We start from the raw sequence: 27,315 nt of genomic DNA, 5'->3' as shown, positions 1-27,315 counted from the left end.
CACACACACACACACACACACACACACACACACACACACACACACACACACACACACACGGTCGCGCTACGCGCTCCCTCATAGGTCTATCAGTGCAGCGTAATAGGCATAACATTGAACCGCCGCCATTTTAAATCAGGATGGAATGTGACAATTTCAAGTAGCCTATGTGACCCCGAGTACTCTTCTTAACAACCATAAAAAATTTCATCAAAATCGGTCGAGCCGTTTTCTCGTGAAAAGAAGACAACCAAAGGTCTATTTAGCGTAACAGACAGACATGCACCACCACTTTCGTGTTCCTGGTAAAAAGACCTTTAATTTGATATATAGGTCGACGAGGTTTGGATAAGTCCTTCTATGGGGACAGCGACAGACAGACCGACAGACGACTATACCTTTTATCCGGCCACTATACCTTTTATTATTACTATTGTAATTTAATAAAGGAAGGACGGTCTGTCTGTTCGACTTTTCTGCACGCCTAAACCGCTCATCCGATTGCGATGAAACTTTTCCAACTTATTGCTTACACTCACGGTAAGGTTTTAGGCTATTTTCCAGTTAGTTTAATTTTATGTTACGCTACGCCGAGTGAGTCCAGAAAACGGATGGGTGATTAAAGTTTTTTTTATTTTTATTATTATTTTTAACACACCGTGAAAAATACAGTACTTTAGTAAAATTTGGAGATCTATCCGATATTTCCGATAGCCAGGGCCGGAGCTATGGCTTTTTTTGAAATCAAAGTCCGCCATGTTAATTCTCTGGTAGGGGAAGCAATGAAAGCATTCTGAAAGGTGATTTGTGCTCTAAATAGGACACTTTCATGATTCTGCTCGAAATTTGGACCCAAAAGTGAGATTTCAAATTCACGAGCCAAAAAAGCTTTGGCTCGTGAATTTTTGACAGTCAGGACCGAAATAAATAAATAATAATAATAAAACGGATTTCTGATCCAGTTCAAATCACCCTTCAGAATGTATTTTTCAAGGTCTTTTTTATGGTGTGTTAAAAGTTGGGGGCCCTATTTAAAAAAATTGACCTGAGGCCTGTAGCCCCTACACGGGGTCCGCCCCTGATGAAAGGTAGGATGAGAGAAGAGTGGGAGAGGAGAAAGTTTTCGAGATGCGGGAAGCAGGGAAGAGAAGGAATGTAAGATTAGTCGCCCATCAAGCATTTGTGAGATCCAAAATTAGAAGTTTGATTAGTACATAGAAAGTAGCGAAGTTTAGCAGTGAAAAGCAGTGGTGAAGAAAGTAGTTAGTAGGAAGTGTAACAGAAATAAATTGTAGCAGAAGACATTAAGTAAGTAGAAAACAGACTGAGTGATTTTTTTCAAGCTAAAGTTTGTACTTAGTAACCAATAGACAATAATAAGATCAATACGAGACCTTTATTTGTTAACTGTTCAATAACCTGTCCTAAATATCGATAAACTTTCATGTGTGTAAATATTCCAAGTTTAAATCAGAAGTTCCGAGTGTTAGTTTTTTTTCCAAATTCAAATTTAACAGGTTGTGGGTTGGGGGAACAGCGGGTATGAAAAAAGAAGGACAAAAATCCCCATACATGGGTGTGTGAGTAGTGTCAGTCATTACTCATTACTATGGACTAGCTCCTAGCTCCATGGATATCACTACGAGTGAAGAAGAAATAAAAAATCCCTGGCACTTTCCGGTTTTCCAGTCCATTCTTCGGTCCAGATAGGTATTAACATGATTAACCATCCGCCCCTGAAAATTCAAAGTGTCCCCCAAGATTTTTTTTTTTACAAACCAATTATTATTGAACATTTACAAGTGCGTGTGTGTGTGTGGTGGCGAAGCACGGGTACACAGCTTGTTCTTACATAAAATTTCACTTACAATCGACTATTCATTCAATTTGTTTTAACTTTCCTTTTTTTTTTTTTTTTTTTTTTAATTCTAATTTTTTTCGAAAAATTTTCGTTTTGCATTTGGTCCAAATGTTTGTTTGATTGTTCCGCTATAACTCCTCATTGCCTGATCCGATTTAGATGAATTTGGTACATATGTGTCTGGAATCAAGGCACGTCGATCCTTGGGGTTCCAGAACTGAGCGGGGCCGATTTTGTGGTCCAAGTTTCAGAGTCCAATACATGACTCAGTCATCATAACATAAACTATTTCTCAAATCGGAGGACTTTGCATACACCCTCATCCACTTATTGTTGTTTTTGTAAATGTTTGTGATTTGTAAAAAGGGCTTGTCCCGTAAATATACATTTAGCAGTGCAATAGTCCTAAACTAAAATGGACGCGGCACATCAGGGATCAGGAAGAGACCGCCTTAACATAATAATAATAATAAAATATACATTTATAATTATAATTAAGTTGAATTCCGAGGAGTCTGAAATAGCACCAAAGCGGATATTACACAGAGAAATATGTACATACGTACCTGGTAAGAGCGATCGATAGCAGCCAAGGCAGGTGGAGTGAATTCCCACAGGAGCCGAATAGGTTTGGGTGGAGTAAATTCCGGTTTACCTATGGTGTTCCCTTCTGGAGTATATCTATACGAAAAACACAAAGAGAACAAATAAATACAGGTAGGTACAAAACTTTGTTTTTTCCTTTATTTTTTTGCATTTTACAGCTTTTTGGCGGTTTTCGGTGTAATTTAACAATATCTCGGGAACGGTATAAGCTAGAGACTTGAAATTTGGTATGTATGTAGTTCACAAATGTGACAAGGATGCAACACAAAACGTTTGGTTGAGATGGTTTCTGCGCAGGTATTTTGATTTCGACCGTTTTTTTGGCGGTTTTCAGCTATAGCGACAAAACGGTTAGAGATATTGTAAAAGTTAGGGTAAAAGAATACTCAAACAAGCATCATTCAATAGGATAAGGAAAGTCGTGTGATGTTCACACCAGATTTTTTTTCTTTCCTTATCCTATAGGAAGGAAAGTAATGTAATCGGGTCAAATTTTCGATGGTCAGTTTTTAGTGGCAAAACACGTTTTGAGGTCCCTAAATACAAAGTTTCAGCCATTGGTCCGTGTGTTTGTCAAACGGTGAGAGCTAGACTTGAAATTTGGTATGTAGTTCACAAATGTGACAATGATGCAACTCAAAACGTTTGGTTGAGATAAGTGCTGCGATTGGCGGTATTTTAACCGCTTTTTGGCGGGTTTTGACCATTTTTTGGCGATTTTTAGCAACACTGACTAAACGGTTAGAGATATTGTAAAAGTTACAATAGAACAACTCCCAAATAAGCATCATTCAATAGGATAAGGAAAGTCGTGTGATGTTCACACCAGATTTTTTTTTTTTTTTAATTTGCGGTTCTGCAAATTTCGCGAACATTCCAACTAACTAAAATGTGTGTGACATATCATTTCGCGGTGCTTTGCTTTCCTAAATGATTGGAAACAGCAGTTTTTGAATTGGGCCATTTTCCGCAAATTTACAAAAGGTCGCGAATCGAACTGTACCGTGTCGAACAAAGTGATTTAACTGTACCGTGTGACACATTATTTCACAGTGTATTTCCTCCCGAAATCATGTGGTAACATATTCTGAATTTGGATTGGCACCATTTTTCGCGACTTTGCAAAATTTGCGAAATATCCCTAACATTACATACATCCAAGTCAAAAGTACCCGTGACATAACAACCAAATCTTCTTGGCATCATGCATCATGACATAAAAATGAGAGGAAGAAAAAAGAGCAGGGTAAAAATCCGCATTTATATGTAGGTACCTAATTTTGATTCACCCTAACAATACTTGCTTCCCTTTCTTTAAAAAAGCGCAAATGTCAATTTTTTTCGATGCAAAATTTTGGGTTGAAGAACCTTTATAATTGCTTTTGAGTGCAAATGTCATTCACCGGTCGATGGTAAATGAAATTTTACGTAGAATAATAATACGCTATAAAATATGGGTTCACTCATTTGAAATTTCAAAGTTAGTACAATGTTCGCATATTTCCCGAAGTTCGGGGGGGGGGGGGAATTGATCCCTCAAAAAGTTATGAAATAGAGGTGGCTCGGTGTTTTGGTTCTCGAGAAACCCACCCCTGGTTAAGACTTTCTACACACCCTGTATGAAATAATATGTACAATGAATAAACCAGCTGGAGTCTACAAGTTCCCCTGCTACAACAAGTTCAATAATTTCCCATTGCCCCCATGAAAAGGGGAATTGAAAATAAAACAAATATGTTCGAGTACTTGTTCCTACGTCATATAATATTTACACAGGGTACGCTTCAGGACTAATTAACAAGATTTTACACTTACATCCTCTCCCAGCTAAGAGTTGTTGAATTTGCGTCAAGAAAATCGACTTCCTCTAATAAAATCCCAACGTTTGATGTCTTAGCTCCGAGTCTACAAAGTGAGTTTCAACTCGGTTCAAGTTGGATTAGGCAATCTGATTGGTTGATTAAAAATAAAAAAAAATCAAAATAATAATACTAATATTAATAGTTCATAATGATAATAATAATAATTATTAGCCAATCAAATTATTTAAACCGAGATTAAAACAGTTTGCGGCCCCGAGTTAATTTATTATGCGTTTCAATAAACTTTCTTGCCTTGTGGCCAGTAAGTAAAAGTTTAAATTTCAAAAAGATGCTTTTACTGGGCACAAGGCAAGGAAATTTGTTGAAACGCATAATAAAAAATAACCCCCGGGGCCGCAAACTCCACGAATTTTCTATTCGATTTCGGGACGATAAGACCTTATAGTACAGTAAAAATCAACATATGAAAAGGGAAAAAATAATACCTCTGTGAAACTTTGGGAATAACTACATTTTAGCATGTAGGTACTTGAAGGGAAAAAAAGTTTCTAGCAATTCCGGGGGCAGAACAGTGTTTTTTCCGCCAAAAACGACTTTTTTTTTTAATTTTCGTAAATAACTCAAAAACGTACGAAAATAGTTACCACAGATAAAATGTAGATGATAAAATTTCCTAAAATTTATATATTTACAGTTTTTTCGTCAGACGTACTGGAGAGCTGCTACGAGCCGCGCCGTTTTGCCGCTAATTTGAATATAATAGATTCACGTAAAACGAAGTAGAAAAATTCCACTACTCGTATTTACGGTATTTGGCTCACCAGACTGGGTTGTGATATTTTTTATTAGACTTAAGTTACCTATTTGGAAAGCTGAGAATATGAGCTTTCTAATAGTGTAAGTTTGAAGTGCATTTTTTGCTTTTGAAACCCACTTTTAGTAGTTCTTTTGTGGAAATGGAGTACGTAAATTCAGCAAAAAAACTCTGACTAGGTTCGGTGTTTGGCTAATCAGACTGCGATCTAATATTTTCTCTTGGACATAAGTTACCAATATGGAAAGCTGAGAGTATGAGCTTTCTAATAGTATAAGTTTGAAATGTATTTTCCGTCGTTTACAAACCGTTTTAGTACTTCTTTTCCAGGCATTGATTTCAAAGCCGCGAAAAACCATTTTGAAAAGTATTTTAGAATTGAAAAGTTGATTTTAAACCTTCATGGTTGGAAAGCTCATTCTCTTAGCTTTCCATATTAATAACTTATGTTCAATAAAAAAGATCATAAACCAGTTTGGTTAGCCAAAAATCAAACCTAGTCAGAGTGTGAAATTCCAAGTGTACAGAAATCATCAAAAAACGAAGTACTAAAACGGTTTGTAAACAACGGAAAATACACTTCAAACCTATACCATTGGAAAGCTTATGTTCTCAGCTTTCCAGAATAGTAAGTAATGTCCAAGAAAAAGCATAGAAACCTAATTTGTTGAGCCAAAAACCAAATGTAGGTACCTAACCTTTACAAAAGAGCTAAGTAACACGTTTTAAAAGCATAATTTTTACTTCAAACCTACACTATTAGAAAGCTCATACTCTCAGCTTTCCATATTGGAACTTATGTCTAAGAGAAAATATTAGAACGCAGTCTGATTAGCCAACGCAGTCTGATTTTGGGGGGTAAACTTTACTCGCTTCCATGGTATCCTTAATCCATAAGTGCCCCCCGGGTGGTGCCTAATGAGCAATCTAACAATAATGTCATGCGAAAAGCCCCCCCCCCCCCCCTTTAAAGCGCTTTAACTCTACGGACAGTAGGCCGTTTGAACCTAATCCAAAATCCAAACAAATAAGTGGCCATTACGTAATAAGTTCATGCATGCATATGAACAGAAATCAATTGAAATCTGGAATGAAATTTAAAAAATAAATAAATAAATAATAATAAAATTAAAACTGTGCTTGGAAAGCATTCTGAAAAGTGATTTGTGCTTGGAAAAGGTCACTTTCATGATTCAATTTTATGACTTATTTTAAGTAAAAAATAAACCTATAATATAAATGAAAAAAGTGATATTTCAAATTGTGGATCCGAGGCTATTTTGATTATCAGAGCCGAAATTTGAATCCTCAATTTTGGGTCCGAATATCGTAATGAATCAATCCTGATGGGATAATGTTCGTTCTCGGAACGGCTGGCTTTCTCCTATCCTGTCTTCCTTCTCTCTTCGATTTCGGGGCGATGGGACCATAGCAGTTACAGTTCCCTCTGTCAAACCTCTTTAAAAAAAAAAAATTTCAAATTGTGGATCCGAGGCTATTTTGATTATCAGAGCCGAAATTTGAATCCTCAATTTTGGGTCCGAATATCGTAATGAATCATGAACATGACCTATTCAAAGGACAAAGATTAATGTCAAACTTATTAAAGTACTTTGTTTAACAAAGTTCTTTAATTTTCAAGGTCTTTCATGTAGTGTGTTGCAAAATTTGGAATTTTCATTTAAGATTTTAAAGTTGACCTTCCTGGGGCCGCCCCTGTTAATGTAATAAATTTGATGACTATTAGAAAAAGTTTTACCCAATTTCAATCAGTACTCGAGATATTCAGATGGGTCCTTTTCAAAAAATCTCCTAGTATAATACGACATGCAGTAAAAAAAAAAAAAAAAAAAACAAAACAAAACAAAACAACCAATGACTAGGTTAGGCATAATATTATATTACGTATGAAGACATACCCAGTATCAACCTCGGAAGCGATGCAATATTCCCACAGATGTCCCATAATTGGTGCATCCGCCCTGAATAAAACAATACCAATCACCAAAAGAGTTCACCATGAGTTACCGGTTACTAACTACTATGTATATCTATGTAGGTACATAATTTATGTTTAGAAGTGCTAAGATTCCAAGGGTTAGAAAAACAAAAAATCAATTTTCCAACTTCGGCTTATTGTATGTGAATCACCGTGGTATACCCGAAAGGCGGAAGTACATGACTATTTGAACATTCCACTAGTTCAGCGATTCTCAACGGGGGATACGAGTACACCCCTGGGGGTACGCCAGAAAAAATGAAATTTGACGGGTTATCAGCGCCGTACAGTTCAAAAAAGTACTGCATTTTTAATTCAGAAGACTGATTTTTTTTTTTCAAATGGTACTGAGCATGTTTAAAACTCAGTTGTAATGGTACACACAGACACCAACCTAGGATGGGTACCCGGTACTCATTAATGATGGTGGCGGGGGTACGCGAGATTAAAGCCGGGTACTCAAGGGGTACGGGGGCGAAAAAAGGTTGAGAACCGCTGTGCTAGTTGAAGATGAAATCAAAAAGTTTAGCTCCAAGTATCAAGACAGGCTTCAAGGTCATGTCAATTTACTTGATAATAGTAAAACAGTTAGAAGTTAGAAGGCTGAAACGTCAGCATATCTTGAACTTGAGTTGATCATAGTACACATACTCAAAGTTCGACCATGAAAAACTTCTTGCTTATGTCAGCATATCTTGAACTTGAGTTGATCATAGTACACATACTCAAAGTTCGACCATGAAAAACTTCTTGCTTAGGTTAGTTATATCTTTGATAGTAATAGGAATAGGATAGCATAAGATTGTTTACTATTACTATTTCAATATTGGTTACCCAAGTTGTTTATTATTATGGGATTGTTGTAATTGTATAATTTACTTATAGTTCACTGACTGAATGTAAATAAAACTCAAAATAATAATAATAAAAAAATCCTACTCGTAACATTGTACTGTATGTTGTAGTAATGTAGCATTTCTTCATCAAGGAAACCGATTACTATTTTCTTGTACCATTCAGGATCCTGTACCAATCCAGATCTACTCATAGTATCTTCGGACATCGCAGATAATACTAGTAGACGAGTTCTAGAAGATCCGGGTTCCGGACATAGGACCTCCACAAAATCAATATCAAAGACTCTCCTCTCTGTCCTTTATGTTCCTTGAATGCCCCTATGAACTCCTCACACTTAAACTTCTGTCCTGCCTTGGAAGCCAGCAATGACATTGTAGGGAAATATTGGGATGCGAGAGGAATAATGGCCTAATGGTCAAAGATCCCGACATTTGCAACATACATACATGATTAGCCAAAAACCGAACCTAGTCAGAGTTTTTTGCTGAATTTACGTACCCCATTTCCACAAAAGAACTACTAAAAGTGGGTTTCAAAAGCAAAAAATGCACTTCAAACCTACATCATTGGAAAGCCCATATTCTCAGCTTTCCAAATTAGTAACTTATGTCTAATAATATCACAACCCAGTACCCAGTCTGGTGAGCCAAATACCGTAAATAGTGGAATTTTTCTACTTCGTTTTACGCGAATCTATTTTATTCCATTATATTCAAATTAGCGGCAAAATGGCGTGGCTCGTAGCGGCTCTCCAGTACGTCTGACGAAAAAACTGTAAATATATAACATGTAGGAAATTTTTTTATCATTTTTTTTGTCTACATTTTATCTGTGGACACTATTTTCGTACGGTCAACGGTTTTCGAGTTATTTACGAAAATTAAAAAAAAAGTCGTTTCGGCGGAAAAAAACACTGTTCCGCCCCCGGAATTGCTAGAGACTTTTTTTCCCTTCAAGTACATGCTAAAATGTAGTTATTCCCAAAGTTTCACAGAGGTATTATTTTTTCCCTTATCACCCCGCCTTTTGTGTCTTATTATAAGGTCTTAATTTTTTTTTTTTTTTTTTTTTTTCATTTACTATTATTTTCAATGGTGCCATACAGGGACCTTCGTACAGCAAGTAAGCGCCCTACCACTGGACTAACCGTGCTCCTTTGTCTTGCATAATTTATAATTTCCTTGACTGAGAGTAGTTAATAACAAGGAAGCAACCTCCGTGGCCGAGTGGGTATCACACTAGGCTTGCACGCAGGACGCAGGAGGTCCGGGTTCGATTCCCGGCAATCCCGGCGGGGCCCAGGTTTTTTTCGGCTCTGTACTTGGAGTTCGGGGTGCACTCAGCCTCGTGAGGACAATTGAGTAGCTACTTTAATCGAGTAGCGATCAGTGGCGGCATTACAAGTCGAAGAGACGAGCGATAATAAATATGATTCATGATTTAGATTTCTTTTTACTTAATAACAAGGAAGAGGAAGAAAAGAACGAAACATATCAAGATTCATAACTCGTAACCATCAAATGAAACATATCAAGATTCATAACTCGTAACCATCAAAAGATGAATGCCACAAACACCAAAGTGAATTCAATTATTTACAAGTGAGTATTAAATCGTCAGGTTTTGATATTCCAAAGCATCAGGTATTGGTGAGAATAAGAAAATCCCTTTAGGCTTTAGCGCCTCGTTATAAGCGCCATTATCTCAATTCACATACTCTCTTTACAAGATAGATTCATTCATATTGAAGTACGGTTCTAATTCTGATATCTGAATAACATACTAACAATATCTGATAACTCTGGAATATGTTAATATAATAAATTATGTTTGGTACCTATACAGGGTGTTCATAAAGTTTTGACCAAGTGTGGTTCTCGAGAACTGCTTAGACCTAGAATATCAAAACACCCCAGCTTGAAAATCTTAAATGAGAACCTCCTGCTTGTGATACATCCTATCAAATGTATTAATAGCTGAATTATGAACATTAATAATAAATCAAGTTAGGTAACGAGATTCACCTGCACCTGCATCTCAGCATTCCACCTTAGCTAAATACAATCACAGCAAGACAACCAAATGTTCATTATCCATCACTGTAACTAACCTAGTTGTTTATACATAAAAATTACCAAGGAAAATTACATATGAATGGTATACCCATCCGTAAAAGTAATGCTTGTGCCACGGATAGGGATTAGGGAAACATTTCAGATAAGAAACATTTGATTGTCAATGAGTGATATGAATGCATTGTTTACCGATTAGCGATTGATTCTTCACTGCACACATATTCCCACAAGTGTGACATGACTGCAGCATCCGCCCTGAAATTATCATTATTACACCATGGAATAGTATGCTTATTGACAATGTACTTTATAGGAAGATTTGTCAACTTTGATTTTGTACTTAATAATACTAATACTACTGGAGAACACTTTGCGCGCGGGATGATGGATCAGTACCTGGGCTTATCACACCCGGCGTTGTTCGTTGACCCCATTCACGGCTAGAGTACTACTACTCATAATAATAATAATAATAATAATACTCATACTCATGTTTCTGTGTATCCCCACTCAGCCAAAGTTTTCTTGCATCGAGATACTCCCACCCTCAGTCTACTAAGGGTTTTCCAGGTTGAGTAGCGCAAGTGGCATCCTGGTGATATCGCTTCCTTCCCTGGGATAGCAAAGCTGCATGTCTGCCTCCATAATTCTTTGGACGGTTTGTTCAGTAGTTACGTTCTTAAGAAACTTCTTCTAGATTTTAGCTGAGAGAGAGATGAGGTATATGTCCATGCAGTGGCTGACGTTCGTCTTTTGTTTGTTTGTTCTCTCGATCTTTTCGACACATCTAGACACTATTCTCACTGTTGCGGCGTGGATGGACATAAGGCACTGGCGGATGTGTCTCAGGTTTGGCTCCCCCAGGCTGTTCCTGTTAATTTCAGTGTCTTTGCAATGGGCTTTGTATGAAAGGGTTTGGTCCAGGTTGACATCCAGGTATTTTGTGTTTTTACAATTCTCGAGTTGTTTGCCCTCCCATCTTACTTTCAGCTGTCTATCAGCTTGTTGGTTCTTAAAGTGGAAAGAGCACACCTTCTGGGTTTTACTGGGATTTGGTTTCAGGTGGTTCTCTTTACACTTTTTTTTTTGCTTTAAAAGATGAGTGTTCCACCGCCGTTTTTATATCGTAGCAATGAAACAACTGCTACATAAGCTTGTTGGTTCTTAAAGTGGAAAGAGCACACCTTCTGGGTTTTACTGGGATTTGGTTTCAGGTGGTTCTCTTTACACATCGGATCTCCGGGCGGGGACTGCCTTGGATAAGACGTCTTCATCAAATACAACATCAAGTCTGAATGTCCTACAATGGAATGCTGGCAGACTAACGGCATCCAAAAGAACAGAACTGGAACAGATAATCAACATCAACAATATAGACGTCTTTTGTATCATGGAGGCAAACCTAACAGAAGAGCTCCTAACATTCTCTTTCAAAGGATACTATTTCTTCCTCCATCCTAAAGCATGGCAAATAGCGAGCGGCATTTTAATAGGTGTAAGTACAAATTTTTGTCGATGGTGGAATTCGAACCCGGGACCTTCTGCATGGCAAGCAAGCGCGTTACCACTGGACCAACCGTGCCCCCAATACACTCGTAGTATATTGACATCTCGAGGGATTTAGTTAGGGTCTTTTCTACTTCTTCGAATGTGTTTGCTTGCGTACCGATTGCTGCATATACAGGGTGCGGCAAAAGTTTCGAGGCCAATCTTTCGATTGGCCTTAGGGCCCTTAGGTACGATATTGATATGTTTAATGAAAATTTACTTGAAGGACAATTCAGGGACGGACCCCACGTAAGGGCTAGAGACCCTGGTACGATATTGATATGTTTAATGAAAATTTACTTGAAGGACAATTCAGGGACGGACCCCACGTAAGGGCTAGAGACCCAGGTACGATATTGATATGTTTAATGAAAATTTACTTGAAGGACAATTCAGGGACGGACCCCACGTAAGGGCTAGAGACCCTTTTTTTTAATGGAACTTGGACTTTCAACACACCATAGGAAAAAGCTCAAAAAATAGAGTACTTTGATAAAAGTTTGAGGTGAATCCCATAACCAGGGCCGGAGCTATGTCTTTTTCTAATGTTGTTTTTCTGATGGTGGGAGCACCAAAAACAATGAAAGCATATTGAAAGATGATTTGAGCTTTAAAAAGGTCAATTATATGATTCAGGTCGAAATTCGGATCAGAAATTGAAATTTTAAATTTCGGCCCTGACTATCAAAATAGCTTTGGCTCCAAAATTTTAAATCTCACTTTTGGGTCCAAATTTCGAGCTGAATCATGAAAGTGACCTATTTAAAGCTTCCCATATCAAAGAAACTACATGGAAATCTTAGTTGAAGCACAAATCACTTAAAATGAATGTTCCATTTTGGGTGCTTCATCTTGAAATTCAGACCCAAAAATGAAATTCAAACTTTCGGTCCTGATGGTCTCTGGGGGTGAAAATGGACATTTCAAATATTTACTTTTGGGTCTGGATTTCTATGTGAATCATTAGTTGAAGCACAAATCACTTATCAAAATGAATGTCCCATTTTGGGTGCTTCCCCTATTGGCAGAAGAACATGGAAATGTGAAAAATTGAAAATTCCATAACTCCGGCCCTTGTTCTTGTATCGAGCTCAAACTTGTATCAAGGTACTAAGTTTTTTAAGGCCTTTATTTTGGTGTACAACAATCAGGGGGTTCCCATTTAAGATTTTGAAGTTGACCCCCTGGGTCCGACCCAGGCTTTGGCTAAAATTTGGCAACTACTTCAAAAAATTTCATATCAAAAGATAAAACACTACCCTAAATTTCAGCTTCTCATCTTTAGCCATTGAAAAAATGTTTAGGGGACTTTTTGAACGCTCTGTATATGAGTTGTCTTGGTGGTGGAAGGATTGATGACACTCGGGCTCCTACCTTGTCCTCTATTATCTCGCTGTAGAGATTCTTTACACCCTCTCTCCATTTAGGGAGAATCCGTACTATCATAGTAGGTAACATAATAATAATAATAATAATATAATAATTGCTTAGGAATCTAAGCACTTTCTTACCATGAATGTTCCGCATTGAATCCAATCTGAAACAAACAACAGTATTTGTTTTTATTGATTTTAATTACACAAAACATGATGCTCTTATATTAATACACGGTGTTTCAGACAAACACTGACGACTGCACAGGGTAGGTAGCTTTCATAATTACCAACAACATTCTCTGAGTCGATTTCCTGACTTGGCTATTTTTTACTCACTCTTCCATTGGTTCCTATGCATAGTGTGAAGGACTTATCAAACCACCGATCATAACCTTTGCCATGTAAAAGTATTCGACCGTATGTGTCCAGTTTCCTGGGTTCCGCCTGGAAGCAAATAGAGGAAAACGAATTCATGAGCCCTGCATGCCATAAAACTCATATAAATCTTAGATTAACATAAATTCAATTTGAGTTCAATTTATTGTTTATGCCTACTTTATAAGAACGAACATTATAAAATTACACTTTATTTAATTGAAGGAGTTTGAACAATAATGTATGTTTGAACAAATGTCGGGATCACTGACTATTAGGCTATTTGAACCCTCGCATCCCAATATTTCCCTTCAATGTCATTGCAAGGCAGGACATGGGGACTTTTTGAACGCTCTGTATATGAGTTGTCTTGGTGGTGGAAGGATTGATGACACTCGGGCTCCTACCTTGTCCTCTATTATCTCGCTGTAGAGATTCTTTACACCCTCTCTCCATTTAGGGAGAATCCGTACTATCATAGTAGGTAACATTCGCCTCCTACCTCTCACTTCATCTCCTCCCTCTCACTTCACCTCCTACCTCACACTTCACCCCTATTGGCAGAAGAACATGGAAATATGAAAATTTGAATAGGCCATAACTCCGGTCCTGGTTATCGGATCGAGCTCAAACTTGTACATCTACTTACCTGCACATCATATAGCATATATTTATTATGGCAGACACGGTGGGCTTATTACAGATTGTATTATTATAGATTATTATATTAGGTACCTATTATTATAGATTTAATTTTAGTTTAGATTAGTACCTACGTAGCCTTAACATTGTACCACATACAATTGTATATTTGTACAAATAAATATTGATTGATTGATTGAACATAATTGGTTAACTTTCATGTAGCTGGTCCTAACCAACTTTGGATATTATGTATCACCTCATCAGGTAAAACCCGGCATTTTAGAAGAAAAAGAGAAAAGGCCAAATATGCCCTTTGTCACTGTCCTCAATTTTTTTTTTTTTTACTTAGGTGTATTTTATTATTATTATTATTATTATTTTTTTTTTTTCATAACCAAATATATAAATATAAAACAATACTTCAATCATGAATACACATCAAGCCAGAGCATAAGGCTCCATCATCAAAAGCATAAGGCTTAACAATCTGCCTTGTTCCTCTTAATCTTAATGAGACAGCTTTCAGAATTGAGAACTCAGTCCTCACTCTCAACCAGCTCAACACATGCCCATACATTTTTTTCCACTTTTCGCTCAAAACTAATGCAATTTCTCTTCAAAAAACTATGGAATTCCAAATGAAGGGCCCCATCAGTTGAACAAACCAGAGGTGTGAAGGACGCCCTCGGTATTCCGCGGGTAATACTTGTAAATCCCACGCGGAATTGGTCACATCCCGCGGGATTCAAAAGCCTGCGGGATTGCAATCCCTACACACGTAGCACTGGTCAAGGCCTAACCAACTTTTAAAACTATCACCTTATCAATTAAAAACCAACATTATGAGAAGAAAATCAGTCTTTTATCAAATTTAAGGCCGAAGGGGCCCTTTGGGGGCCTTGAAAAAATGAAAAGGCACACCTACACACAAGAGAAAAAAAATGAGCCATCAAACATCAAAATTGGTCCAGTGGTTTAGGCTGTAGAGCGGTCAACGTCAAAGAAGAAGAGCGGAAGCAGCAGCAGGAAAAATGATGAAAAATTTGACGTTTTTCAAAGTCAAATATCTCCGGCTAAACTTAACCGATTTTGATGATTTTTTTTTCGACTTGGTCTACTTTCATGCCCCAACACACACACGCAATCCGTTTTCTTGCGTCATTTGTAGTTGTCCCTCTACAACTACCTCAAAACGGCTACTTTCCCTGTCGCGTATAATATCTCTAGTAGCGCGGTCAAACTTTCTTGACTTGGCGGGGCGGAGCGCTACCGCGCTCCTTAAACCTCAATTGCATAATTATTACTTCTAAATTAAATTAGTTTGTAGAAAAGAAAGGAGCCTTGTTATAATTTTTATTCATGTGAATAGATATCACAACTAATTGTCTCATTTGCATTACAATTCATTCAACCTGGGATTGATTGAAATATTCTCACCTCATCAAACTCATAGGGTACATCATCCAAGGCGACAACGAATGCAGATTTTTCAACAGCGTCCAGCGCGACCCTGTTGATGCCTTTGAAGAAGAATTCAGTGCGAGCATTAGCCCATGCTGTCCTCTCCCCTCCTGTCAACGCAGCTAACTTTTCCTCGCCTGGAACCGGTTCCGATGTATCTGATAGGATTTGTTCCATTTGTCTGAAAGGAAAACAAGTATAACATAGGATGTAGTGGCGGCGGCGGCGGTTGTCGTCATCGTCGTCAAATGTCAAGGAACTTGAGCATTAGGCCATTCTCCCAATATCTTTCTTTTCTACAATGTCAGCACTGACGTCCAGGACGTGAAAGGCTGAAGTGTGCAGCGGAGGCGTTCCGAGGGAGGTTTGGAATAGTCTGGTTTTTCGACAACAGATTCCCATTTTTTATTCGATGGCCTCAGATTTGATTTGTTTTTTGTGTTTTTATAATTAACTAGGGTTCTTTAAAATAAGGTAAGCCATTCTCTAATTTGGTGTCTAATATGAATCTAATTAATAATAATTTTGTGTTTTTCTTTATATTTAGCCTTTATCAATCTTTTGTCACCTATGTTAAGCTACGCCGAGCAAGGCCAATAAATGGATGGGTGACTTAAAGTTAATTGAGTAATTATGGGACTACCTTGTCCTCTATTATCTCGCTGTAGAGATTCTTTACACCCTCTCTCCATTTAGGGAGAATCCGTACTATCATAGTACGATGTTGACATCGATGTTTTTGTTCCGATGTATCGATGTTTTCAAAACATCGATGTCGATGTCCCAACCCTAGATGGGTGACTTAAAATTAATTGAGTAATTGTGGGATTTTTTTTTTTTCACGCTTTCTCACACAAATGAGCTCTGATGTCGAAATTTGTCGCGACGACCTATGAACTCAAAGCGAGAAAGTTTTAGATAACACTTCAGTCGATCATTAAAGACTGGTTTTAGCGTCACCTATGTTAAGCTACGCCGAGCAAGGCCAATAAATGGATGGGTGACTTAAAGTTAATTGAGTAATTATGGGATTTTTTTTTTTTCACTTTTTCTCACACAAATGAGCTCTAATCTTGAAATTTGTCGCGACGACCTATGAACTCAAAGCGAGAAAGTTTTAATCTAACCGTTTAGTCGATATAGCTGAAAACCGCCAAAAATCGGTCAAAATACCGCCAACCGCAGCACCTATCTCAACCAAACGTTTTGAGTTGCATCCTTGTCACATTTGTAAACTCCATACCAAATTTCAAGTCTCTAGCTCATACCGTTCCCGATATATTGTTAAATTACACCGAAAACCGCCAAAAAGCGGTAAAATGCCGCCAACCGTTGCACCGGTCTTAATCAAAAGTTTCGTGTCGCATCCTTGTCACATTTGACATCTACATACCAAATTTCGAGTCTCTAGCTCTTACCGTTCTCGAGATATTTTGACAGACAGACACACGGACCAATGGCTGAAACTTTGGATTTAGGCTCTAGGGACCTCAAAACGTGTTTTGACACTAAAAACTGACCATCGAAAATTTGACCCGATTACATTACTTTCCTTCCTATAGGATAAGGAAAGTAATAAAAACGGGGGTAAATACTGCTCGCTTCCGTGATATCCTCAATTCACAAGTAGCTACATATGAGCAGTGCGTGATGTCATGTGTCCTAAAGTGAAATATTCCGGACGTAAAATAGTCTCCCGTTGGATGTCCAGGCAAGACAATCTAGTCGTCACCAATCAATACCAAACTAGTCATAGTATGTATTACACTGCGAACCAAACCTGGAATGTACTACAGAGATTGAGAGAGAAGAAATAGTAAGAGCTGTGAGTAAACGGGAAAGCAACTGGGCCCGACGAACCAAACCTGGAATGTACTACAGAGATTGAGAGAGAAGAAATAGTAAGAGCTGTGAGTAAACGGGAAAGCAACTGGGCCCGATGAGATCCGTGGAAGCTTGAAAATCTTTAGGAGAAGAAGGAATAGACATACTATGGGATATGATGAAGGAAATAAATAGAACCGAAGAAATATACTGGAAAGGGTGGACTAAATGCGGTTAATGCAGCTATTTGTCCCTTTCTTTGCGGGGTAGTTTGTATTTTCATTCCCTTGTATTCCACAGTAGTCTGTTATCCACTGTAGCACAACTAAGGGTGGACTAAATGCGGTTAATGCAGCTATTTGTCCCTTTCTTTGCGGGGTAGTTTGTATTTTCATTCCCTTGTATTCCACAGTAGGCTGTTATCCACTGTAGCACAACTTTTTTTTCTGTAGGTTATGGAGATGTTTTATTTTAGACCTAGTATCTCTGATTGTGAGGCTAGCATCTTCGTTGTTGTTGGAGATTGCCTGTATTGCAGCTTTAGAATCAAACTCATTTTTTATATATTTTAAGATAAAATGACAAGATCGTGAAAGTCATTCGCCCTGTAGATGATTTGTCGTAGAAATGTAGAGCTGTGTCGATAGCCGAGATCTTGCCGTTAAAGTTCGTTGTATTTTTTCCCAAGTTTTATAGAAAGAAATTAGTTCACTATAGATGCCTGCTCCCGCTTGTTCTTCTACACTCAATAAAAATCGTGGGGGGGGGGGGGTTAGAATGTACTCACCATAGAAGTTGGAGTTAACAACTAGTGGACAACGACCACGTAGGTATACATATTCTTCCCACCAGTCAGACACATAGTTGCTCGACCACCATGCCTTGAGTCTCAAGTAACGTTGTAACTTAATCGCAATGCCATTCTGAAATTCCGCAGCTAGTTGTTCCATACGATTATAATCCGAATCTGATAGGAGAGGTCTTACACTTCTCAAGTACTGGAAATACAACATCACATAGTCGTTCAAAAGATAAAGGGGTATGAAGGTGTCCTTCCTTAGCTTGAAACATGCTTCTTGGATAAATTGAAATATCTCAGGTAAGTAATGCTATCATTTACTGCAGTCACAACAAAACTAAGAACTCATCTTTGCTCCCCTTTTTCTTTTCCTTTTCGGTCAATCCATATGTAATTCACTACTTAAATAGTCACTGTTTGACCTTAATATTAGTTTACACTTCTTTTTATTGTATGTATAATCTTAAAAAGGACCTAGACAAATCCAAGTTGAAGGAATGTTTGTTATTGTAGATCAACATCGATGATATTAGGGGCGAATCTTGATAAATAGATATTTGGTGATCATTTCTCACCTCAAAGTAACTTTTATGCCGCAGTCTAATAGTGTTGGGCACTTGGATATTTAGTTTTTCTATAAACTCAGGACATGAAACTTATACTATTCACAGTTCGGGGAGGGGGGGGGGTTATTGTTTATTCAGACAGGCAGACATGTTTCGCCAGTGCTGTCATCATCAGTGTGAAAATTGCACATAAAAAACCTTTGGTTAGTTGGTGTACACAGTTATCTGAATGGAAGGTAGATAGATTGGGGGTTTAATATAACTAGGTAGGTACCTACTTCATTGTGTGTAATATTCAAACTGGTAATTGGGTCTATTTAGGAACTATTACAGGTTATTTCCTATAGGTACATACGAGTATTAGACTAATAATAATTAGGTACCTATGTAAATGATATTCTTGGTCCCTACTTAGTATGGATTATCTTTTACCTACGTATATCTATACTCACTCATCAAATCGGTAATAATGTATACCTACTGCTAGGCTACTATGTTCTATTTGCTTATGTATAAAATATCTGTTATTAGGAGTAAAAGTGAATGAAAGAAAGAGGGAAAAAAACCATCTCAGAAGGTATTCTTTATCTTAGGAGGTGTTTACTTTATGTACATAAATTTATAAAAAATAAATGGAATAATTTTCAATTCAATTCTTCTTCTTCTCCTTCTTCTTCTTCTTCTTCTCCTTCTTCTTCTCCTCCTTCTTCTCCTTCTTCTTCTTTTCCTTCACCATTTGCCGCTTATGCGGGGTCGATGGTACGTCGATTTCCAGTAAGTTCAGTTTTTTAGTTTGTTCAGTCCCTTTTCACGCAGATCCTCATTTTTACAGTTTCTCCATTGCTTCTTTGGTCTTCCTGTCTTCCTTTTTCCTTTAACTCTGATTTGTGCCACTTTCTTACCAATGTAGTTTTGATCTCTTCTTTCAAAATGACCAAACCAACTTGATTTTCTTTCTGATTACTTCCTGATCCTATCCAGTCGCGTGCTGGGGAATAAAAAGTTTCAAAGTGAAATCTTTTTTCAATCTTAATCAAATTGCATTCTACGGTTATCCATGTCACCTATGTTAAGCTACGCCGAGCAAGGCCAATAAATGGATGGGTGACTTAAAGTTAATTGAGTAATTATGGGATTTTTTTTTTTTTTTCACTTTTTCTCACACAAATGAGCTCTAATCTTGAAATTTGTCGCGACGACCTATGAACTCAAAGCGAGAAAGTTTTACATAACACTTCAGTCGATAATTTAAGACCGGTTTTAGCGTCACCTGTGTTAAGCTACGCCGAGAAAAGCAAAAAAATGGATGGGTGACTTAAACATATATATTGGGAATAAAGGGAGAACGGGCTCTAGTCTTGATTTTAAATCATTACATGAAAGTAAAATCAAAAAATCGAATTAAGAATAATAATAAACTGAATATTAAACAAATTAGCTAAACAAACTACGGGCTAAATAATTCCCGGAGGGACGGGCCCAGCTTGTTGTGTCTAACCTAACCCTATAATAACACTGGAATTTTTCTTTGTCGTGGCTTCTGAACTAGTAGCCAAAATTCAATAATAAATAAGTATACCCCTATAGTTAACACATGGAATCTACCCTAGGATTTTGTTGACGGTTTTCATGTTCACCCTGTATAATTAAATTTGACTCACTCACCGGTTCTAACTCTTGTCTATCAATTAATCTCCTATACTGTAAACAAGTATGTATAATAAGGGCGGCTCTAGCTGCTTGCTTCTGAGTAGGATGAAGAAATATAGCATCAATACCTGGAAACAAACATAAAGTTCAGTTTACAAATCTGGAGTGAACACTTTCGCCTACTTTGCGAGACACGAAATGACAATAACAAAGAAAGAGATTAGGGAGGGAAAAAATGGAATCAAGACAAAATGCTATGTAAAAAAAAGCAATTTCTGTTTTTTCCACTTTCTTTAATAGAATATCCTGTCTATTTTTGTTGAGATTGTTGAGATGTACTCCCATTTGTAGATTTCTAATGTTTTTGGGGTGAGATGCCAATTTTGTATAAATTTTTGGGTAGGAAGAGGAAATTCAGAACTAACCGAGAGAATAAGAGGAATATGGGGGATTGGGGATGAAAATGAAGAAGGAAAAACAGTAATTGACTTTGCACTGGCAGCGGATCTGGCTATTTGTAATATATTCTTCCAAAAACGTGAAAACCAGTATACAACATACAGAAGTGATACAAGAAGTAGTCAAATCGATTTCCTGCTCTGTAGAAGACAACATCTGAAGGAAGTGACAAATTGCAGAGATATAAATGGTGAAGCCGTAGTGACACAGCACAAACTTGTAATTATAGACTGTAACATCGAAGGCCAAAAACGAACTATCAAGAAGGAAGTGATACCCAAAATCAAATGGTGGAGATTGAAAGACCCAATAGTGAAAAGCGAATTCAAGAGAAGAGTGATTAATAGTGAAGCTATCTATATCTTGGAACAGAAAAAGTTAAATATACAATTAAATATACAATAACCAATCCTACTAACCTACCTCTAAGCAATATAAAATCTAACTATCTATCTACCTATGTATATTATATGCAGTGCAGTATATTATGAACCCTAATCCAGTAGGTACATAGGTATATTTCCTTAACTATAGAGAGAGAGAGAGAGAGAGAGAGAGAGAGAGAGAGAGAGAGAGATTTGATTGATTGATTGATTTAGGTACTTTATTTTACATAGAAATTATTACAATATTTCACCTCCTAAGCTAATTTCTAAGAGCTAGAGAGAGAGAGAGAGAGAGAGAGATTTTTTTTTATTTGATTTCATTTATTTATTACAATTTTAAATTTTACATAGGTAACAACTCCTAAGCTAAGAGAGAGAGAGAGTACTACTACCTACTATGGTACCATTGTACAAAGAGAAAGGAGACATACAAGATTGTAAAAATTATCGAGGAATAAAGCTAATCAGTCACACGATGAAAATTTGGGAAAGAGTTATTGACAAGTGACAACAGGATAAGGAAGGAAACAGAAATATCAAAAGAACAGCTCGGATTCATGCCAGGAAGGAGTACAACGGATGCAGTGTTCGCCCTAAGACAGCTGATAGAGAAATACCGAGAGAAAAATAAGGATCTACACCTTATATTTATTGATCTAGAAAAGGCGTACGACAGAATACCAAGACAAGAGATTTGGAGATGTATGCGAGAGAAAGGAACACCGGAAAAGTATGTGAGGATAGTGCAAGATATGTACAGAAGAGTGAGAACGATGATAAGAAGTAGCGTGGGCATGACAGAATCCATCCCTGTTGGAGTCGGCCTGCACCAAGGATCAGCCCTCAGTCCGTACGTATTCGACCTGGTAATGGATGTAATGACTCGAAACGTGAAGGATGAGGCCCCTTGGTGCATGATGTTTGCAGATGATGTGGTGCTGGCAGCAGAGAGTGCAAGTATATTGACAAGAAAGCTTGAAAGATGGAGAGAAGAACTAGAAAATCAAGGAATAAAAATCAGTAGAAGTAAAACAGTGCATATGAATTTTGGATCAGAATTAAAGGATCATGAACGTGTGCAATTCGATGGAGGAACTTTGGAATGTGTGGACAAATTCAAATATCTAGGATCGACAGTAGGCAGAGGAGGAACGATGGATAGTGAAGTTGGACATAGAGTGAATGCAGGATGGTTCAATTGGAAGAAGCTGTCGGGAGTTTTGTGTGATAAGAGAATAACCTTGAGAGCAAAAGGAAAGATGTACAAATCAGCAGTGAGACCTGCAATGCTGTATGGAGCAGAAACTTGGGCAGTCAAGTATTTCAATATGGATTATTAGTGAGACCTATTTGAAGCACAAATCAACAATCAAAATGAATTTCCCACTTTTAGTGCTTCCCCTATTAGCAGAAGAGCATGGAAATGTGAAAAACTGAATAGGCCATAATACCGGCCTTGCTTGTCGGATCGAGCTAAAACTCATATCAAAATACTAAGTTTTTTAAGGCCTTTGATATGAAGTATTGTAATTAGGGGGTTTTCATTTAAGACTTCAAATGATAGAACACTAACTAAAATTTCAGATTCTCTCTTATCTTTAGCCGTTCAAAAAATATTCAGGGGTTTCAAGACTTTTCGAACATTCTGTACTAGTTCTACTGTATCATCCGACCTCATTAAGAACTCACCTTTATACATGAGGAGAAATTTGAGCACATATCTAACTGTATAGATCACTAATAGCCACAGTATAAGAGACAGAAGAGTCGCGTGCTGGGGAATAAAAAGTTTCAAAGTGAAATCTTTTTTCAATCTTAATCAAATTGCATTCTACGGTTATCCATCCCCCCCCCCTTCAATATTTATTCTCGTTTGGGGTGAGAATGTTTACTTACCCTCCGTGTGGTTTCCTCTACGCTTGGCAGAGGAAGACGTGGTAAAGATCCCTGGTAACTGTATAGGAGAGGTTTCGAACCTCCAGAGAGAAGTTTTACTCCTAGCAGCCATAGCTTTGTACTGAGTGACACAGAATTGCCTCTGCCTCGAGCTTCATACATCCATCCTGGAATAATAGGTAACATACACATTAGTCATATTACTATTCTTCTTCTTTGTGCAATCCAGCACATTCCTTAGACGATCCAAAGCCCGGGTAAATAAAGAGGGTTGGTCTATAGAAGGGCATCCTGCTTGTAAAAAACAGCCACAACCACCATGATGTCAGTCTCATATAAGTCCATAAAGGCCTCGGAAAATCATGGTCAGTCAAACGCTAGGGCGTCCCCTTCATGCGATGCGCAGATGCCCCGCCTGCCATCTGTGAGAAATAAGCAAGGGCTACCGAGTCAAAGGCGGGCTAAAGAAGTTAGCCCTAGTGAGCTTGAAAGTCGGAACGCTGAATGTGGGATCGATGACTGGAAGAGGAAGAGAAGTGGCGGATCTGATGTCCAGAAGGAAAGTGAAGATATTGTGTGTTCAAGAGACAAGATGGAAAGGGAATAAGGCGAAAGAACTGGGTGATGGCTTCAAACTAATATACAGCAGTGCAAATAGTAGGGATAGAAATGGAGTTGGTATAGTGTTGGATCAAGAAATGAAAACCAAAGTGTCATATGTAAACAGGATAAGTGACAGAGTGATGAGCCTGAGATTGGAAATAGAAAACCTGGTTATCAACATCATAAGTGAATATGCCCCTCAAGTAGGCTGTGCTGAAGAGACGAAAGAAGCTTTTAGGAGAGAATTGGAACAGGAGATGAGCTCAATACCAAAGGTTGAGAGATTAATATTGTGAAGTGACCTTAATGTCCATATAGGAATTACTCAATTAACTTTAAGTCACCCATCCATTTATTGGCCTTGCTCGGCGTAGCTTAACATAGGTGACGCTAAAACCAGTCTTTATAAAAAAAAATAAAATATTCTTATCAAGACAATTTCGATTAAGATGTTTTAAATTGGTGAGCTTTCGATGTCACTCAGGACATCATCAGATCTTCAGACCAAGATAGATGTTGACTCTATCGCAGCAGGAGTAGAAGAGAGAAGTGAGGAAAATTATATGGTATCAATGAGGTTCTGGTATATGCGTAGGGTATTATTCACGTCGGACCTATAGTTTACTGTGTTTGAATTTTTATTGATGTGGAAAGCTTCGAGGATTTTTTTTTTTTTTTAGGGTTTTTCTCATTATCTATGGTTTTTACATTATTGGAGTCGAAATTATGTTGATTTTCAAACACATGAATTGCTAAGGCTGACGCATTTTTCTTTGTTTTTATGTCATAATTATGTTGATACATTCTTTTTTTAAGATATTGGCCATATTCTCCAATGTATGAATGGGGGCAATTTTCACAGTCAATTTTATAAACAACACCAGATTTAAGATTATTTGTAGTAGGTAGGTATCTTTTAAGTTTGAAAAAAAAATATATTTATTATTATTTGTAGAGCGGTGTCCGAATTTAACGGGAATAATTTCTTGTATAACTTTTTGAATTTTGAAGCTAGTTTGTCCTAGATATGGGAAAGAATGGGCAATTATCAAAGTGATGGCAGTTATGTAAAATATATCCCCCCCCCCCAAAAAAAACTTCGTTGAAAGTGGGCCAAGTTCCGCAATGACTTACTACCCAACCCTACACCCATCCATTTATTGGCCTTGCTGGGCGTAGCTTAACATAGATGACGCTAAAACCGGTCTTAAATGATCGACCGAAGTGTTATCTAAAACTTTCTCGCTTTGAGTTCGTAGGTCGTCGCGACAAATTTCGAGCAGAGCTCATTTGTCTGAGAAAATGTGAAAAAAATCCCCCCAAAACTGAGTTCGTAGGTCGTCGCGACAAATTTCGAGCAGAGCTCATTTGTCTGAGAAAATGTGAAAAAAATCCCCCCAAAACTTTTTTTTTTTGTTTTTTGGCTTTATGGTTTCTGGACATAATTTGCACCACCATATTCGTGTTCCTGGTAAAAAGACCTTTAATTTGATATATAGGTCGACCAGGTTTGGATAAGTCCTTCTATGGGGACAGGCAGACAGACCGACCAACCGACTGACAGACACCGAAGCAAATACAATAGTCCGTCCCTTATACCTTTTTATTACTATTGTAATAATAAAGGAAGGACGGACTTAAAAAGGCAGAATTTTGCCATCATGGCTTCAGGGAATATTATGGTAGGGAATAACATCCCTGAAGTCTCAGCTTTCTAACAATACCCATACTGTCCCATTATGTATATCAATTTTCCACGAATTTTTATCACAAAAAGAGCTTTTATATACGTCTTTCTCAGAAGAAAATGGTTTTCTACTGGTCAAGTTTTCTGCTGATCAGGGAAATTTATGAATTAAAACTTGTGAACTTTTAGATCCTGATTCAAGGTCTGGTACCTCTATGTTCGTGGCAATATGAACGGCTATTCAATACAACTCGTGTCCCTGGTGTAGAGTCAGATAAAATCGTCCACTACAATGATTCGAACCATGTGGCTGTCTACCACAGAGGCCGCTACTTCAAAGTCATCATCTATCATCGCAACCGACTTCTTTCTCCGTGTGAAATACAAATGTAAGATTACAAACCACCTTCTTAATTAAATATGAGTGTTTCACCGCCATTTTTATTTCGTAGCAATCAAAAAACTGCTACATGAGACCATGCATGTGGTCTGTGTCGTAGCATGTCCCTCCCGTAGTACGCCCCTCATGGGCGATAAGAGACACAATACTTCCCATTTAGGTGCTGGGTCAACACGAAAGACGATAGTATGTATGTGATATCTAAAAAATAGAGGCCAAGTTAGACCTTGTCTAATTCCTAAAACCTCTATACTCAATCACACTTCCTACTGACTTGGCCAGTTTCAACTTCAAGTTTTGCATTTAATGTGTACAGAAGTTGAAACTGGCCAAGTCAGTAGGAAGTGTGATTGAGTATAGTGGTTTTAGGAATTAGACAAGGTCTAACTTGGCCTCTATTTTTTAGATACCTATCACATACTATCGTAGGCCGAACTTTTTTAGTAAGTCATTGCGGAACTTGGCCCACTTTCAACGAAGTTTTTTTGGGGGGATATCATACCTTTTTGGAAGTTTTAGACTGACTGTCACTAAATTAGTGCTCCTTGTTTTCTGATTGTTCTAACACTGACCCAAATTGGATATAAAAGCCTTCTTTTTCGTTATAAAATTTTCCCGCTATATTTTCCCCAGTTTGTGATACAAAATCCCTAATTGCCGACTTTCTCTTTTACCTATGAATACACCTTCCTGCCAAATTTCATCTCTTTAAGTCGTATGGAATCGTAACAAGATAAGGAACACTTGAATTTAGGCCTGCTTTCTTGTTTGTTCCCGTTTTATCCCAGATATAGATAGAAATTCCCGGTTTGTCATAGGAACATGAAATTTTGTAATCTTCTTTTTCTTTATTCATGTAAAAAGAACAAATTTTCAAGATTTTAAGTTGAATTGGGCCAGAATTACAGAGGTGTGAAAAACCGGGTGAAATGGTTCCTGTAAAGATTACACAGTAGTGCTTTGCTGGAACTTGGCCTGGCGCACGGTAGTGCGCCAGGCCAAGATTTTACCTTCTTCTGTTGCCTGAGTTTGATATATTGCCAGAATTTTACAATCTTCGGCTGATAATCAAACTCAAGCAATATATTATTCTTAACAAAGAAAAATGCGTCAGCCTTAACAAATCATGTGTTTGAAAATCAACGTAATTTCGACTTCAATAATGTAAAAATCATAGATAATGAGAAAAACCCTCCTTAACAAATCATGTGTTTGAAAATCAACGTAATTTCGACTTCAATAATGTAAAAATCATAGATAATGAGAAAAACCCTAAAAAAAAAGAAAATTCCTTGAAGCTTTCCACATCATTAAAAATTCAAACACAGTAAACTATAGATCCGACGTGAATAATACCCTACGCATATACCAGAACCTCATTGATACCATATAATTTTCCTCACTTCTACTCCTGCTGTAATAGAGTCAACATCTATCTTGGTCTGAAGATGATGTCCTAAGTGAAATTTCAACATCGAAATAAATTTTCTGTATTGACTTGGATTCGAAGCACCAACCTTCAGATCCAAAGCCCACCATGCTAACCACTACACGTGTCTCATTATATTCAGGGGGACATATTTTCTACTGGGTTTCATTTTATG

At 37.6% G+C, this 27,315-nt stretch overlaps 1 protein-coding gene across 1 annotated transcript in view; it reads right to left on the bottom strand.

The window, feature by feature from the left end:
* Positions 1–27,315, bottom strand: part of LOC103512582 (carnitine O-palmitoyltransferase 1, liver isoform) — a 58,690-nt gene that overhangs the window by 17,646 nt on the left and 13,729 nt on the right. Inside the window, 8 exon segments of the mRNA XM_026826013.1 lie at positions 2,428–2,542; positions 7,024–7,086; positions 10,226–10,291; positions 13,096–13,121; positions 13,297–13,404; positions 15,418–15,710; positions 18,053–18,263; positions 23,022–23,217. Coding sequence (XP_026681814.1) covers positions 2,428–2,542; positions 7,024–7,086; positions 10,226–10,291; positions 13,096–13,121; positions 13,297–13,404; positions 15,418–15,710; positions 18,053–18,263; positions 23,022–23,217 — 1,078 coding nt within the window.

Source organism: Diaphorina citri, unplaced genomic scaffold (assembly GCF_000475195.1).
Source record: "Diaphorina citri unplaced genomic scaffold, Diaci psyllid genome assembly version 1.1 scaffold856, whole genome shotgun sequence".
In the NCBI taxonomy this organism is placed as follows: Eukaryota; Metazoa; Arthropoda; class Insecta; order Hemiptera; family Psyllidae; genus Diaphorina; species Diaphorina citri.
This window is presented reverse-complemented; position numbering and strand designations above follow the sequence as displayed.